The sequence below is a fragment of the Pleurodeles waltl genome, chromosome 5 (assembly GCF_031143425.1).
Source record: "Pleurodeles waltl isolate 20211129_DDA chromosome 5, aPleWal1.hap1.20221129, whole genome shotgun sequence".
In the NCBI taxonomy this organism is placed as follows: domain Eukaryota; kingdom Metazoa; phylum Chordata; class Amphibia; order Caudata; family Salamandridae; genus Pleurodeles; species Pleurodeles waltl.
This window is the reverse complement of record NC_090444.1, coordinates 445145776-445163627: the sequence shown is the minus strand read 5'-3', so window position 1 is coordinate 445163627 and position 17852 is coordinate 445145776. Positions and strand designations below refer to the sequence as shown.

General features: G+C 42.8%; 1 protein-coding gene across 2 annotated transcripts in view; it reads right to left on the bottom strand.

Annotated features, from left to right (window-relative positions):
• The window catches only part of SLC1A4 (solute carrier family 1 member 4), a 190171-nt gene that overhangs the window by 108542 nt on the left and 63777 nt on the right, over window positions 1-17852 (bottom strand). For both annotated transcript variants that reach the window (XM_069234254.1, XM_069234255.1), the window contains exon 2: window positions 4704-4746. In XM_069234254.1, the coding sequence (XP_069090355.1) occupies window positions 4704-4746 (43 nt within the window). The remainder of the gene's footprint in view (window positions 1-4703; window positions 4747-17852) is intronic.

Here is a 17852-nt window from a genome sequence, read left to right as displayed (position 1 = left end):
GTATTACAGGTTGTCCTTTTGGCATAGCGGTGTCTGCAGTGGAACCGCCTCTTCCCTGCTGACAGCCAGCACGACTACCATCGGATTGCCGCCCGATTTCGGATAGAAATCTGGCAGCAGTCGTAATGCGGCAGTCTTACGAAGGCCAGCACTGGCGGTCCATTGACACCTGTGGCTTTGGCGGTCTTGTAAAAAGACCGCCAAAGTCGTAATGAGGGCCAATGTCAACTGATTTCGGGAACATGAGATTTCAATGATCACTATAGAATGCACAGGATATTTAGTAGCTAAGAGATAATGGGGGTTATTACAACTTTGAAGGAGGTGTTACTCCGTCCCAAAAGTGACGGTAAAGTGACGGATATACCACCAGCCGTATTACGAGTCCATTATATCCTATGGAACTCGCAATACGGCTGGTGGTATATCTGTCACATTTGGGACGGATTAACACCTCCTCCAAAGTTGTAATAACCCCCAATGTCTCCCTTCTGTGAACGCTGCCTTAACTGCTAGAGGTTCCTTGTCTAACATGATATAATTAACTTCAGCAGAATTCAGTTTCCTGGAATAACAGGCCACAGATCGGAGCTGAAAAATATCAGGGTGTCATTATGACAAAATTGCTCCAACTGTAAGGTCGGAAGAATCTGTTTACAAAAAATAGGCTTGAAAAGGCTGAGGATGCTATAGTATGGGTGCCATAGCAAAGCTTTGTTTCTGACAGCTAAGGTTTTCATCAACGTTTTGAGACCACTGGAAAAAAACACCTTATTTCAACAAATACTTACCAGAGAGAATATTTCAAAACATGAAGGCACAATTTACTGATAAAAATGTGTGAAACTGATAACACATTAAACATTGGTCACTGATTGCAACATGAGGGCACAAATCATTGATAAACACTTGTGAACCCGATAAAATATTAAATATCTTTCACTGATGGATGTACAGGCACAGCTGTTACGTTCTTAACATCCACTTTAAGGCCTTAGGTGCAATGATGAAATCCAGAAATTCCACGGTTGAGCAAATGCTCTTCCAAACTTTGTAGCACAATCCTGATTCAAATATTATGTTCTTTCTTCTCTTGTATCAGAAAATAATGAGAACATTGCTGATGTAAACCACTACAACAAATTAAATCTAGTTGCAATGAATACCGTTGATGGAATACTGGGAGGCTGCTGATGTACTGCATAAACCAAACAGTATTACCTGATACTCCTATAATGTGAATTTAGTACCAAAAGCAGTCTTCCGTTAATCTCCTTTCCTAATTATTATTACCAAGTGATAAGCCTAACGAAGATCTATCTTGGCAAAGACCTTGGCTCTCTTTATTGTTCATTTGATCGAACATTACAGGAATTAATAGGAAAGGGTTTATAGTCCTAACGGTGTTGTGGTTGAGTGTTCTATAATAAATACAGGACAAAAAGCAAAGAAAAGGCTAGTAGAGATTGTGACGGTCTAATAAATCTATTTGCCAGATATTTGTCTAAATATTTGTGCAAACGTTCTGTCTCTGATTTAGTAACAGCATAAATCCTGTTGTGTGATGCAGGAGCAAACAGTTTTAGATCAATGCAACAATCATAAGGATTATGTGACGGCAACGTTTCTGCTTTCTTTTTCGTAAACACGTGCAAACGATCACAATATCCTAAATCCTAAGGTGCGCAGTCCGCATCAACAAATAAATCACCAAGAATATACAATACAGCTAATGTTAGGAATTCGTGCACAACCAACGAGGGTCTTGGTCTTATTTCCATTTAATTTAAAAACAATTCTCACTCATGAAGGGAGGAAAGGCACTCTCCTAGAATAGATGGTCATACCCCAGTAGCCACTATATGTCATCAGCATTAAAAAAGTGCCATAATGCGAAAGGTCCAGATCGCTTCTCCCAACGATTTCACATAATTGTTAAACAAAACAATTATGCTGACTCCTGTGGGACCCCAAACCACATAGGTATCTCAGCAGAACAGAATGGTGGAAGGGTCAAACTGAATATGCCCGCTCAGAAAAGATATGAACCATTAATGGCATGGCCAGTCAATTCGACTCTAGCTAAACATATCAATCAGAATGGTATAGTCCACTGTGTCCAATGGTGCTGAGAGATCCAAGAGTAGCAGGTCAGTTGGAATACCATGATCTCTAGTATATCATCAAAGGTGAACACGAAAACTGTCAATGTGATATGACCTTCCCGAAAGCCTGTCTGGGTTCAGTCAAGGCAGTTATCTTGCTTGAAAAACGGAACTTAGCAATAGCCTTCAAGTTGCTTTTACGTTGGTTCCTCAAAGGGATGCACTCATAAAGGGCTATTTTCTAGGTCACAGCCTAAACCAGGCCATAGTTTGTAAGAGATTTTCTTCTGTATCTGGGGGCTGCACTTGAACTGTTCGGTGCTTTTTACTCAGCATTTGGGTACTGGTGTTCAATTTCACGTCTTAGGATTCTTGTGAACTTTTTCTGTTGTTTATTTTTCACCATATTGGTGCTTCTGGTAATCTATTTTATTGTACAAATGGCTTCTGACTGCCACAACATTTCAATCAATTTTAAAGCAACTTTTGAATCAACATCCTATTGAGACATGCAAAGGAAGAGTAACAATAACACAACCGTAAAAGATAAAGACTTTGAGAAAATGACATTGTTTACGAAGTACAAGTAGCTCAATGCAACGATTACCATAGTCTTGGTGCACCTGTGCCAATCCCTTTGAGATGTGGGATGTCGAACACCTACAGCAAAAGGGACCACTGACGTACCAAAAGTGTCCCACAGAATTATTGGGAGCATAAATGCATGCATGGTTCTGCTAGCGCCCCATGCAAGATCTAACTCAGACAAATCCAACTTCTACAAATAATGCAAAACCAAACATCCATTGTGTGATGTACTTTAAAAAAACACAAGCACAGCCTAAATCGGCTTGAAGTGTTTCAGGTAGGTAGCAATGAAACAAACAAGCACTGGCATCACCGAAAGGTCTCACTTTTATAATGCGAGTGCCAATTTGTTGACTTTGCTTTTAAACGCATTGTTTAAAAAAGTAAAAGAAACAAACATTTCAAATACTAGAGGCAAAGCAAACACTATCCTATGGTATCTGTAAACCGCACACTGAAAACAATGTTTTCAATCTTTACAAGTGTCATGGTTTATTTTTCACTGAGGAAACTCTGAATGGAATTTAAAAATAACACAGACGAGTAAATTGTTAAGGAAAATGCTTGCCAAGGCCCAATTTACTTTTTACACAATCAGTCATTTGGGGCCATATGTACGTATCTTATTTCTCATCGCAAACAGCCCGATTTGCAGAATCGGACTGTTTGTGACAAGAAAAAAGCTTTTTGGTATGTACAGACCCATTTTTGCGATTTGGTAATCTATTTATCAAATCGCAAATCGGGGCGTTCCCTTCCTAATTGTGAGTCGCAGTCCGATGTACGATTGTTTTGTGACCGTGAATGTGGTCACAAAACAATCGCAAACTGGTACTAACCCATTTGCAAACAGGAAGGGGTCCAAATGGGACCTCTTCCGCTTTGTGAATGGCAGCAAAAATATTTTCGCAGAGCAGGCAGTGGTCCCTGCCTGCTCTGAAAAAATGAAAAGAAAACTTTTCATTATTTGTTTTTGAAATGCATCTCGTTTTCCTTTAAGGAAAACAGGCTGCATTAAAAAAAAAAACTGCTTTATTTAAAAGTAGTCACAGACATGGTGATCTGCTGTCTCCAGCAGGCCACCATCCCTGTGAGGGTGGCCATTCCCAATGGGGTCACAAATTGCAACCTACCTCATGAACATTCATGAGGTAGGTCATTTGCGACCCCATTGGGAATCACAAACAGTGTAAAGTACACAGTCACTAAAGCTCGCAATTTGCGAGTCGCAAAACCGATTATTTGTACATGTGGCCCCTTGTCTCCGGCAGTAGCCTCAGTAAGCAGATGTATAGACATCAAGGAAATGTGTGATGCCTTTGCCTCACACAACCAGCTGAGTGAGTAAAGAAGATAGCTCTTCCCTCAGTGTCATCAAAGCCCTTGTATGCTAAAGTCTGTGCTTTCATGAAACATGTGGAATGCAGGAGATAAAACAAAAACAACCGTTAAAGTATGCTCTTTAGCCGTACCCAGGCAAAAAAAAATTCCGTTGCTGTGTTTTTACAGAGAAGCTTGAAGGGGTGGGGAGCAACAAAGAGGAGGGGGATATTTGAGGGGCTGAAGCAGTACAAGAAGGGAGCTACAAAAAACATGCACTCTTATGGAGTGTTGAATGCAAAAGAAGAAAGTAGTTCTCTAAATGTGAGCAGTCGAAGGATAAAATGTATCCCGTCAAAAGGGTTGTGAAGAGGCAAACACAAAACAGAGGAAGAAAAGCCATCAAATAAAAAACAAGCAAATGAGAGTCGCAATGAAGCCAACCAATCTTAAGCAGTGGGTGGGCTGTAAACTCACTGCAAGTTCACAATAGGTCTTTTGCAAGCAGAGAGCTTGTGCTGGATAGGAGAGATATAAAATGCACAATATAAAACAACGTGCACAAAGCATAAAACATTCTTAAGCAAGAGATATCAGTACCGCCCACACTGCATATAGATAATATGCAAGTACTTGAAATCTTGTGGCTTGAGGTATGTAATTTAAAAATAAAATGCATGTTTATCTTACTGTACGGAAAGCTGCCGCAACCAGATTTGATGGGAACAGGTTTCTGTTAAATAAAAAAAATATGTTTTACGAAGGATATCTATATATATTTTAAATCATTAGACACTGAATCAAATATTTTACAATTACTTCAATTATCAGATTTGATTAGAATCATACAAGTGTGCTTTCATGTACATCATTAACTACATTATTTCTGGTATATTCACAGATAGTATATTGCTGCCATTCGGTAGCAGAGACAACAAAACTACTGAGTTAATAACCCCAATGCCTGATTTCCGGTGTTCCTAATTCAGGTAGAGCTGCATTATCATGTTAACAGGGAAACAAACACTAAAGCTGGTTGTTGGGCATGAAATAAGTTTTTCAGCATACTATTAGGCTAAGCATTCACAGCTAAATTATCAGTCAAGTATGCCACTATGCCTACTATCCAATAACATTTCAATTTGTAGACTGGGCATAATTACACAAAATAGTTATAAAACAATGTTTTCAAATATTTTCAGCTTGCAAACAAAAACATTTTTTTTTTTCCTTTCTATTTATTGAGGTTGTTAAAGAAATTGCACTTATCAACTGAAATACAATTCATTTTGAAGCAAAAAGATACTCAACATTTTTGGTGTATTAGCTTAAATAGATATAAAGATGAGCATGGATACTTATTTCACACTTTTAAAATAGACAGACCAAGCCACACACGTAGTGTACCATTTTCATCGGGAGAAGTACAGGACAACTGGGAAGTAAAACTTTTGTGGATCTCCACAGGTTCCGGAATGGTCCCTCACAGAAAAGTGGGGAAACTGTGGTTTTATCCAAAGTTTGAAATCTGCAGGGCATTGGAAAACACAGTAATCCATAAGAGGCACAGCTTTCTCAGAACAAGCCGCCAAGCTCTGGAACTCCATAAAGACAGTTGCACCTTCAAGTCCAATCTTTAGTTTACAACATACAGATAGGGAATAACTATTTTTTATATACAGCAATAAAGATCTGACCTATGGTTCACCTGGGTATTATATAGTTATGTCAATTCATATATAACATTTCTAGCCCAACACTATTAATTATAACATCACACCCATCAGCTAACTGTAACATCCTTATTACACCAACATAAGACATATCTTCTACAGGGCATTTTCATCACCAGTACTGTACCAGCCATCACCAAAAGACCAAGCATGGAATAGCTGTAGAGATCTATCACATACTGTTAGTCAATCAGAACACTTTAGTCTAGTGCACCACTGCACTTCTAAAATAACTTGACACTGTGACCGCTTTTTACATCTCATAATGACACTCCGATATGGGATGATAATAACCCAGCAGATCTTTTTTTTCTCCCTACAAACATGTCAACTCAGGACCAAAACTACAAACAACATTTTGAGTTGGATAACCCAGTGTAGTGACCAGCTAAGTAGACATACCATAAATGTGCATGCAGAGCAGCTAAAGGCTGCCAGCTTACTGGAAACCCTAATTTGAGAGTCTATCCACCTCATCATTCAACATACTGCTAAGCACTGACTCCCAGAATACGATAACCACACCTCGGTGGTCACCCCTTCCCACATAGTATCAAACACTTGCTGCCCATGCAGGTAATCTCTTCAGTGCCCCACATGGTGGTAGTAAGCGCTATATAGATGCTGAAGTACAATATAATACAATATGTTGTAGGTGGAGATGCATTGTCAGAGTTAAATGTCAGCAAATCAGCAACTCTTTTCTAGAGCTCTTGAGTGAGTTAGTACAGGTTTTAGACTTTGAACACCCTCTTTATGGGAGGCTACTTTCCACTCCTTATGTTCACTCTCAATGCCATAAGGGGTGGTTATTGAGAGAATCTGTGCAAAACTGTGAATGTTAAGAAACTAATATTAAGTCAAGTTCATTATTTTGGTTTACCTTGCACTGGGGGGCTGAAAGGTTAAAACCAGAAATACAAATACACACATTCTCCAAGGTAACAAGCCAAAGTGGTTTAATGGAAGCTGTGTGACATGCATCCTAAATCTACTTACTCATGCTCGAAAGAGAAATTATATTTTCCAGATCAGAAGTCACTTATATGAGATGGAACGTTATTCTATTCTCGCCCTCCCTCTCAGGAAGAAATCATAATGGTTCAGCGCATTTGATGTCTTCAAGGAGGGCTACTGTAGAAGGCATGTGGACATTTTAAACCAGTGGTTAGTGAGGAGGTGAGGGGTGGCACACATGTTACCCTTACTGACCGATTTCATCCGGGGCAAGTCCCTAATTAGTCAATGATGACCACTGCGGGTGCTTGCCAGTGGCGTTCAATAAATTACCATGACCTTTCTACCCTCAAACAAGGAAGTAATTGGCCTCTGTTGGCCAGGAAATGTATGCCCTGTTGCTGTTGGTTCTTAACTCACTTAGTAAGCCCATGTTCCTTTCTGAGTCAATGTATTCCTAGAATGGTTATGGGGGAATATAAGGGATAGTTAAGGAGGAATATGAGGGATGTTTTGGTACCAAATGTCATCCGAGATGTGGAAGGAGGGCCCTGTGGGAGGGCACCATCCCCAGGCCCACAGAATAAATGGTGTACAAACATCAAATAGTCCAAGGCAGACTGTGAGATAGGTTTAGCTCCCTAAATGATTTTCTACCAATTATGGCTGATTTTCTTATCTTAGAGGGAGCATATAAACATGTTCGTAATAATATAATTTTATCTATATATATATGGAAAATGTCACTTACCCAGTGTACATCTGTTCGTGGCATTAGTCGCTGCAGATTCACATGCTGTGCACATCCTGCCATCTGGTGTTGGGCTCGGAGTGTTACAAGTTGTTTTTCTTCAAAGAAGTCTTTTCGAGTCACGAGACCGAGGGACTCCTCCCATTTCGACTCCATTGCGCATGGGCGTCAACTCCATCTTAGATTGTTTTCCCCGCAGAGGGTGAGGTAGGAGTTGTGTATGCTAGTAATAGTGCCCATGCAATGGAGTGAATACGTATGTACATAATGAAGTTTAAAGTAATATATTTACAAATTTACAAATGTTCAAGATCAACTTCTAAACGGCTACAGGCTCCCGGGGAGGCGGGTGGGCGCATGTGAATCTGCAGCGACTAATGCCACGAACAGATGTACACTGGGTAAGTGACATTTTCCGTTCGATGGCATGTGTAGCTGCAGATACACATTCTGTGCATAGACTAGTAAGCAGTTATCTCCCCAAAAGCGGTGGTTTAGCCTGTAGGAGTTGAAGTTGTTTGAAATAATGTTCGTAGTACAGCTTGACCTACTGTGGCCTGTTGTGCAGTTAACACATCTACACAGTAGTGTTTGGTAAATGTATGAGGCGTAGACCATGTTGCTGCCTTACATATTTCATTCATTGGAATATTTCCTAGAAAGGCCATGGTAGCACCTTTCTTTCTGGTTGAGTGTGCCTTTGGTGTAATAGGCAGCTCTCTCTTTGTTTTAAGATAGCAGGTTTGAATACACTTAACTATCCATCTAGCAATGCCTTGTTTAGAAATTGGATTCCCTGTATGAGGTTTTTGGAAAGCAATAAATAGTTGTTTTGTTTTTCGAATTAGTTTTGTCCTGTCAATGTAGTACATTAGCGCTCTTTTGATGTCTAATGTATGCAGTGCTCTTTCAGCTACAGAATCTGGCTGTGGGAAGAACACTGGTAATTCTACCGTTTGATTCAAGTGGAACGGTGAGATCACTTTTGGTAAAAAATTTGGATTTGTCCGTAGAACTACTTTATGCTTGTGTATTTGAATACATGGTTCTTGTATGGTAAATGCTTGAATTTCACTCACTCTTCTTAGAGATGTGATGGCAATCAAAAATGCAACTTTCCATGTTAAGTATTGCATTTCACAAGAGTACATGGGCTCATAAGGTGGACCCATGAGTCGTGTTAAGACAATGTTGAGGTTCCATGAAGGAACTGGTGGTGTTCTTGGTGGTATAATCCTCTTTAGGCCTTCCATAAATGCTTTTATGACTGGTATCCTAAATAATGAAGTTGAGTGCGTAATTTGCAGGTAAGCTGAAATTGAGGTAAGATGCATCTTTATTGAAGAGAAAGCTAGCTTTGACTTTTGCAATTGTAGTAAGTATCCTACTATATCTTTGGCAGATGCGTGTAAGGGTTGAATTTGATTATTATGGCAGTAATAAACAAATCTTTTCCACTTATGTGCATAGCAGTGTCTAGTGGTAGGTTTCCTAGCTTGTGTTATGACCTCCATACATTCTTGTGTGAGGTGTAAGTGTCCGAATTCTAGGATTTCAGGAGCCAAATTGCTAGATTCAGCGATGCTGGATTTGGATGTCTGATCTGTTGTTTGTGTTGTGTTAACAGATCTGGTCTGTTTGGTAGTTTGACATGAGGTACTACTGAGAGGTCTGGTAGTGTTGTGTACCAAGGTTGTCTTGCCCATGTCGGTGCTATTAGTATGAGTTTGAGTTTGTTTTTACTCAATTTGTTTACTAGATATGGAAGGAGTGGGAGAGGGGGAAAAGCGTAAGCAAATATCCCTGACCAGCTCATCCATAATGCATTGCCCTGAGACTGATCTTGTGGGTACCTGGATGCGAAGTTTTGGCATTTTGAGTTTTCCTTTGTTGCAAATAGATCTATTTGTGGTGTTCCCCAAATTTGGAAGTAAGTGTTTAGTATTTGGGGGTGAATCTCCCATTCGTGGATCTGTTGGTGATCCCGAGAGAGATTGTCTGCTAACTGGTTCTGAATTCCTGGAATAAATTGTGCTATTAGGCGAATGTGGTTGTGAATCGCCCAATGCCATATTTTCTGAGTTAGGAGACACAACTGTGTCGAGTGTGTCCCTCCCTGTTTGTTTAGGTAATACATTGTTGTCATGTTGTCTGTTTTGACAAGAATGTGTTTGTGGCTTATTATGGGTTGAAATGCTTTGAGCGCTAGAAATACCGCTAACAGTTCTAAGTGATTTATGTGAAACTGTTTTTGCTATATGTCCCAATGTCCTTCGATGCTGTGTTGATTGAGGTGTGCTCCCCACCCTATCATGGAAGCATCTGTTGTTATTATGTATTGTGGCACTGGGTCTTGGAAAGGCCGCCCTTGGTTTAAATTTATACGGTTCCACCATTGAAGCGAGATGTATGTTTGGCGGTCTATCAACACCAGATCTAGAAGCTGACCCTGTGCTTGTGACCACTGTGATGCTAGGCACTGTTGTAAGGGCCGCATGTGCAACCTTGCGTTTGGGACAATGGCTATGCATGAAGACATCATGCCTAGTAGTTTCATCACCAGTTTGACTTGTATCTTTTGTTTTAGATACATGGTCTGTATTACATTGTGAAATGTGTGAACTCTTTGTGGACTTGGAGTGGCAATCCCTTTTGCTGTGTTGATTGTCACTCCTAAGTATTGCTGTGTTTGACACGGCAGAAGGTGTGACTTTGTGTAGTTGATTGAGAAACCTAGTTTGTGGAGGATTTCTATGACATATCTTGTATGTTGTGAACACCGTCTTAGCGTGTTGGTTTTGATTAACCAATCGTCTAGGTACGGGAACACATGTATTTGCTGCCTTCTGATATGTGCAGCTACTACTGCTAGGCATTTTGTAAAAACTCTTGGTGCAGTTGTTATTCCGAATGGCAACACTTTGAATTGGTAATGTATCCCTTGGAAAACAAACCTTAGGTACTTTCTGTGTGAAGGATGTATTGGTATATGGAAATATGCATCCTTTAGGTCTAGTGTTGTCATGTAGTCTTGTTGTTTGAGCAGTGGGATTACGTCTTGTAATGTAACCATGTGAAAGTGATCTGATTTGATGTAGGTATTTAATGTTCTGAGATCTAGTATAGGTCTCAGACTGTTGTCTTTTTTGGGTATCAGAAAGTACAGGGAGTAAACTCCTGTGTTTATTTGTTGTTTTGGTACTAATTCTATTGCTTCTTTCTGTAGCAATGCCTGAACTTCTAGTCCTAGAGGATCTATATGTTGTTTTGACATATTGTGTGTTTTCGGTGGGACGTTTGGAGGGAATTTGAGAAATTCTATGCAATAACCATGCTGGATAATTCCTAAGACCCAAGTGTCTGTTGTTATTTCCTCCCAATGTTTGTAAAACTTGGTTAGTCTCCCCCCCACAGGTGTTATGTGTTGGGGATTTGTGACCTTAAAGTCACTGTTTGTTTGGAGGAGTTTTGGGACTTTGGAACTTTCCTCTATTCCTTTGAAATTGTCCCCCTCTATATTGTCCCCGAAAACCTCCCCGCTGATACTGGCTCTGGTAAGTGGGCTTTGTTTGTGAGGTTGTGGCTTCTGTGGTTTGCCCTCGAAACCCCCCTCGAAACTATGTCTTTCAAAATGTGCCTCTGCTCTGTGGGGAGTAGAGTGCGCCCATGGCTTTGGCCGTGTCAGTGTCTTTCTTAAGTTTTTCGATCGCAGTGTCCACCTCCGGCCCAAACAACTGCTGTCCATTGAATGGCATATTCAGCACAGCTTGCTGTATCTCTGGTTTAAATCCTGATGTACGCAGCCATGCATGTCTCCTTATTGTTACTGCTGTGTTGACAGTTCTAGCAGCTGTGTCTGCAGCATCCATTGCTGCCCGTATCTGATTATTGGAGATACTCTGTCCTTCTTCTACTACTTGCTGCGCTCTTTTTTGGAACTCTTTGGGTAAATGTTCAATAAAGTGTTGCATCTCATCCCAATGGGTCCTATCATATCTGGCTAACAAAGCTTGCAAATTTGCAATACGCCACTGGTTTGCTGCCTGTGCCGCCACCCTTTTGCCTGCAGCATCGAATTTTCGACTCTCTTTATCTGGAGGTGGTGCATCTCCTGAAGTATGAGAGTTGGCTCTTTTGCACGCTGCTCCCACTACAACAGAGTCTGGTGTTAGCTGTTGTGTAATGTACAGTGGGTCTGTTGGTGGCGGTTTATATTTTTTATCTACTCTTGGAGTAATGGCTCTCCCTTTAACAGGCTCCTCAAACACTTGTTTGGAGTGTTTTAGCATTCCGGGTAGCATAGGAAGACTCTGATATTGGCTGTGTGTGGACGACAGTGTATTAAAAAGAAAGTCGTCTTCAGTGGGCTCTGAATGAAGGCTGACATTATGAAATGCCGCTGCTCTTGACACCACCTGTGCGTAGCCTGTACTATCCTCTGGTGGCGATGGTCTAGCTGGATAGCATTCCGGACTATTATCTGACACTGGTGCGTCATAAAGGTCCCATGCGTCAGGGTCATCTTGACTCATTCCTGTATGAGTTGGGGATTGCATCATTGGTGGAGTGGCTACCGGTGATGGTTGCGGAGAGTGATGTGGGGATGGTGGCGGTGTTACTTGTTTAGCCACCTTTAGGTGTGGCTGTTTGTCCTTGTCTTGGAAGGCAAGCTTGCGTTTAATTTTGACTGGAGGAAGAGTGCTGATCTTCCCTGTATCTTTTTGAATAAAGAGCCGTCTTTGTGTGTGATCTGGCTCTATTGTCTCTAATTCCTGTCCAAATCTATGTGTCTTCATTTGTGTGGACAGTCCTTGTTCCTCAGTGTAGGAACTTGTTTTCGGTTCCGAGGCCGGCTGTTTCGGTACCGAAACCTTTTCGGCTGCTTTTTTCGGCTCCGACGAAACCTTCTTTACTTTCGGCGTCGTGCTCTCTCGGTGCCGACCCGTTTCGGTGCCGCTGTCTCGGTGCCGAATCTTCTCTGAGCCACTATCTCGGGCCCGAGATTGCTGTGTGCCGGTATCTCGACCGGAGTCGGATGACTTCGACACCAGCTCGCCCTTTTTCGGTGCCGATGAACGGTCACCTATTTTTCGGGTTAAGCCATGGCCTGTTGGCGGTGGCGTCCCCTGGGCTTTAGCGGTCTTCTCGTGAGTTCTTTGTTTCGACGTCTTACTCACGGTTTTCGGCGTTTCTTCGAGATCGATCTCCTCAGAGTCCGAATCCTGGTTGGAGAATGTTTCTTCCTCCTCCTCGAAACGCCCTTGTTCTGTCGGCGCCTACGCCATTTGCAGTCTTCTTGCTCTTCGGTCCCTGAGTGTGTTCCTGGACCGAAACGCTTGACAGGCCTCACAAGTATCCTCCTTGTGTTCTGGTGACAAACACAAGTTACAGACCAGATGTTGATCTGTATATGGATACTTGTTATGGCATTTTGGACAGAAGCGGAATGGGGTCCGTTCCATCAGCCTTGAAGAGACACGTGGCCGGGCCGACCAGGCCCCGCCGGGGATCGAAAAAACCCCAAAGGGCCACCGGAGCTCTTCTTAATTCGGTGTCGATCTGTTGTAACTAACCCGATACCGAACGCAAACAATACCAACGATTTTTCCGAGATTCTAACTAACTTTCCGACCCGAAACACGGAGCGAAAAGGAACACGTCCGAACCCGATGGCGGAAAAAAAACAATCTAAGATGGAGTCGACGCCCATGCGCAATGGAGTCGAAATGGGAGGAGTCCCTCGGTCTCGTGACTCGAAAAGACTTCTTCGAAGAAAAACAACTTGTAACACTCCGAGCCCACACCAGATGGTGGGATGTGCACAGCATGTGTATCTGCAGCTACACATGCCATCGAACATATATATATATATATATATATATATATATATATATATATATATATATATATATATATACAAACACACACACACACACACACACACACATATATAAACTCATAGGATTGCCAGCTGCCTGCTCTAAATAGAAACACTGTATCCAAGTTTATCAATAGGCTATACCAGGAAAGGTCACTCCACGGTTGCAAAACATCAATATCCTTATTTCATTCAGTTCATGTCAAAAGTCATGATGCGTTTCAACGTTCGCGGTCTTGATCACATGATTACATTTGTCACAGGAAATCACCATATATACCCAAAAGTGAAAACAGACTACAGCTTCACAGTCCGTGATTACACCCAGACAGACAATCATAAGGGATAATCATACAAGAAAACGCCACATACACATAAGAACGCTCTGTTTTAAAATACAATTAGCCACCCAACAACGTAACAAAAGGGGGTGGGCAAGGGGAATGACTAAACATCAAGGCTATAGAAGCCTCAGGAAGTAGACATTATCCACAGAAGGGGGGACGGACGACGTGGGTAAAAGTAACACTGGCAATCCCAACTATAGTAGCCCATCCTAACGAGGTAGGGATCGTCAATTCCTCTCCTACGATGTTCATGTGCAATTTCTGCACCATACAAAAGCAAATGATTTCCCCTCAGCCCAATTTCCCAACAAAATAGGTACGATCTGACTGTGACTATAGACCCACTTCTATGAATACATTTCAATGTCTCAAGTCCAAAATAAATCTTGTTGTGCCTTGAGAAAATAATAATTGCAAAGGAGATTCGGTCATCCCTGTAAAACGACAAGAAATTTACATCATACACAAGAGATCTAGGGCCAGATGTAGGAACCGTTTTGCATGGCGCAAACTGCGAAAATCGCAGTTTGCGCCATGCAAAATGGCCATCGCGATGCTCATTCACATTTTGCGAGTCGGTACCGACTCGCAAAATGTGAATGCGACTCGCAAATAGGAAGGGGTGTTCCCTTCCTATTTGCGACTCGCACCGCGATGCAGAATTGCTTTGTGACCGCGAAAGCGGTCGCAAAGCAATTCGCAGTTAACACCCACTTGAAGTGGGTGGTAACTCATTCACAAAGGGGAAGTTTCCCCTTTGTGAATGTCGCTAAAAATATTTTTTCAGAGCAGACAGTAGTCCAATGGACCACTGCCTACTCTGAAAAAATGAAACCAAATGGTTTCATTTTTTTTTTGTATTGCAACTCGTTTTCCTTTAAGGAAAACGGGCTGCAATACAAACAAAAAAAAACTGCTTTGTTAAAAAAGCAGTCACAGACATGGAGGTCTGCTGTCTCCAGCAGGCCACCATCCCTGTGAGTGCAGGGACTCGCTATGGGGTCGCAAAATGCGACCCACCTCATGAATATTGATGAGGTGGGTCTTTGCGACCCCATAGTGAGTTGCAGACGGTGTCTGAGACACCGTTCTGCATCCGAGATTGCGACTCGGAAATTGCGAGTCGCACCCACTTGCAATTTCCGAGTCGCAATCTCGGACCTTGCTACATCTGGCCCCTAGAGTGCAAAAGAAATAACAACAGTTAAAATATTATATAATGTACAAAGCGTGAACACTTCATTCAAGCGCCTCCATATAATTCTTTCAACAGCGTTATAAACGCACCAATAGTTCCTTATCACAATTAATGCCAAACAGGATAATAGTATTTGCATCAATTTTCCAACAGGATTGAAGTGTTCTTAGTTTTAATGTTCTGTCACCACCTCTAATGTCCTTGGAGACATGCTCTATCCCAAAATATCTCAGCCTGGTCCATTAACAGTTATGATGCTCATGAAAGTGCTTAGCAGTGCTATAATTTGGATACTGGTAATTTATGACTAATATGCTCTAGGAAAGTGATTCTCAAACTTTTTAGAACCACAAACTTTTGTAATCCACCTATCTTTAATGGACATGAGGTGAGACGATTTTTTATGCAACTAAGCATTGTGTTAGCGCATTTACCATTGAAATGGCCACTAAATCTGCACCGACAAACTATATAGCACACAAATGATAATGTGTGGAAATTGGGTTTTGTGGACATTTATCAATTGTGCGTCACCAAATGTCTTGATTTGTTTTAATCGTATTAAATTCGTTGCCAGCACACTTCAGAATTACACAACAACGTACTTCATTTTTACTTTCCTAACTGCTGGATGCATACAGTTCATTTACATGTATTTACATTGTATTGTGTATTGCAAAGGCCAACATCTTACATTGTCACATAATTCACTTTAAAAATTCCTCTCATTTTGCACCCAGAGAAAGAAAAGTAATCACCAATCCCCATGTTCATAGAATAAAGCAGCCTGACATTTGCCCTATGTCTCTAAATTGTGCTAGTGATCCAATGTTGCTTTGTTGAGGAGAGTGGCGCAGAACGTTTGGACGCCAGTGGCAAGTGGAGCACGGCTAAGGATCGAGAAACAGAGCACACACCGTGACACGCCAGGCAAGGTGAGGTGCAGGGGAGCGGAACCAGTCGCACGGTGCTGCCAGCCTCATCGCGCCTCATTCCTGGCTGACTTGACCCGACCTGGCCCCCCCAGCCCAGTTCGCCCAACCGGAGCTGCAAGCTGTGCACCAGCATCCCACAGCATCTAGTTTCGACCCTGTCCGGTCCGGTGCTACTGCGAATGGGCAGGCAACAGGAGGAGCTTGTGCCCCAAGGCCCTCACCCAGCTCATCGAGGGGAGTTGAAGGTGAGGTGGCAGCGCAAGGGTTTGGGGGTCAGGGATCATGGTGATCAGGTGCTCAAGCCCCTTCTCACCCTCAGTCAATCGCTGACCACGCCCCAGCCAGTGGGCCAGTTAAACAGCAGCGCGGTTTTTGGACCCGGGCAACACGTGGAGCCAGCAGGGAAGCAGTAAGGTAGGGGGCTTGCAGGTCAACACTGAGACCCCAGTTGCTTGGACGTGGTGGAGCTGATGGTGCCCTACTCCTTCCCGGACACAGAGATCCAGAGGCTTGAGTCCAGAGATCTAGGCATCCAGGAACTTCACCAAACCACCCAGCTAGAAGTGAGTGAGTCAAGCACCAAGCATCAATTCGCACCAGCACGGCACAGCATATGCCTAACACAGACTAGGAGGTGGTGCACGCAACAACAAGCAGCTGCAGAGTACCATACCTCACAGCCAGGGACATTTATTGAGGGTACAAGCTACTTCAGGGCTTTAGGCTGCAACCACCGTTTTGCACAGAAGCGGCCGTTGTTGGACCGGTGCGGCTTGTGCCTAAAAGAAAGCTGCCAAGCACCTCATCACCTCATCGCAGGCACAGGCACTCAACTCTAGCTTGGTCGTCCAACCACCAACTACTAGCAAAAGGAGCAGAGAAGCAAGGATGACACTAACTCGGGGGAGGAGAAAGGCGGCAAAGAGGTTAAGGCAAAGCTCCCCGGGACCAACAGACCTAATGGTCGAACCAAGTGACTCTAATGAGTGGAAACCTTCCACCAACTCAACAGCAGCCAAAAAACCTGTCAACACCTCAAGTAAATTAGATGTACATCTCAAGAAATAGGGATACAAAAATCACTGACTTTCTGTTAACTAAGCCGGCAGACAAGTCCATCCCAGCTCTCAAGACCATCCCAGCTCTCAATGGCACACAGTCAGTTTCACTGCATATGGATGCTGCTACTGGGGCAACTTTTGCAGCGATGGAGAGGCCACTTCATGATAGGGAAATCTTCCACAGCAGCACCCCAAGCGCCCCTAACGTAATAACTATGGCAGAAGTACACACTGGTAACCAACAGGACTCCTTCTCCACTTTAAATCTTAGCAACTGGAATAACTGGAGCCAGAACTCCCCTCTACAGACTCCACATGTACCGCAATTACAGCTATTACTGCAATCACCGCGGGGGAGTATCAGCAATTACATAATGATGCATGATCCACCTTTAATTGATCTCTCTGACACTTGCGCCACTGTTTCTTCAACTGAGCTGGTGGCTTGTGAGGGATCCACTAATGCGGCCCAACCGTCCAATGCCAACACTATGCAAGGAGGGGAGCAGCATTCGGAAAATCCAACAGATATTCTGAAACTGTGTATTACCAGTAGCAGCATGTCATTGGCGGAGATGGAGGCATACCCCTACTCCAACTCACGCGCCCTAGTGTCCTAGCCAAGCAGGATCAGGCAACAGGCACTGTGGTGGGCTTTCTGGAGGAGGCAAAAGTCCCAGAGGATCCTTCTTTGGAAGTTAAACTCAATGAGGACCGGTCAGCTTCCGGGAGGGCTGGGACCACTTGGCAGGCCCTCCTATCAACCATGGAAGCAATGTAGGCAGCGATTTATTATCAAGCAAACAAACAGGAAACTCAGGTAGACCTACTTAACGTCTTGGCAGTGCATATTGAGAGTATCGACAAGAAGCTTCAAGGGCTGAACAACCTGATAAGAAGGGCTCCGACCCATTCTTACAATCAGCAAGTGTTATGTCAATGTGCTTCTACAGGAGACAACTCACCCAAGACCATTGAA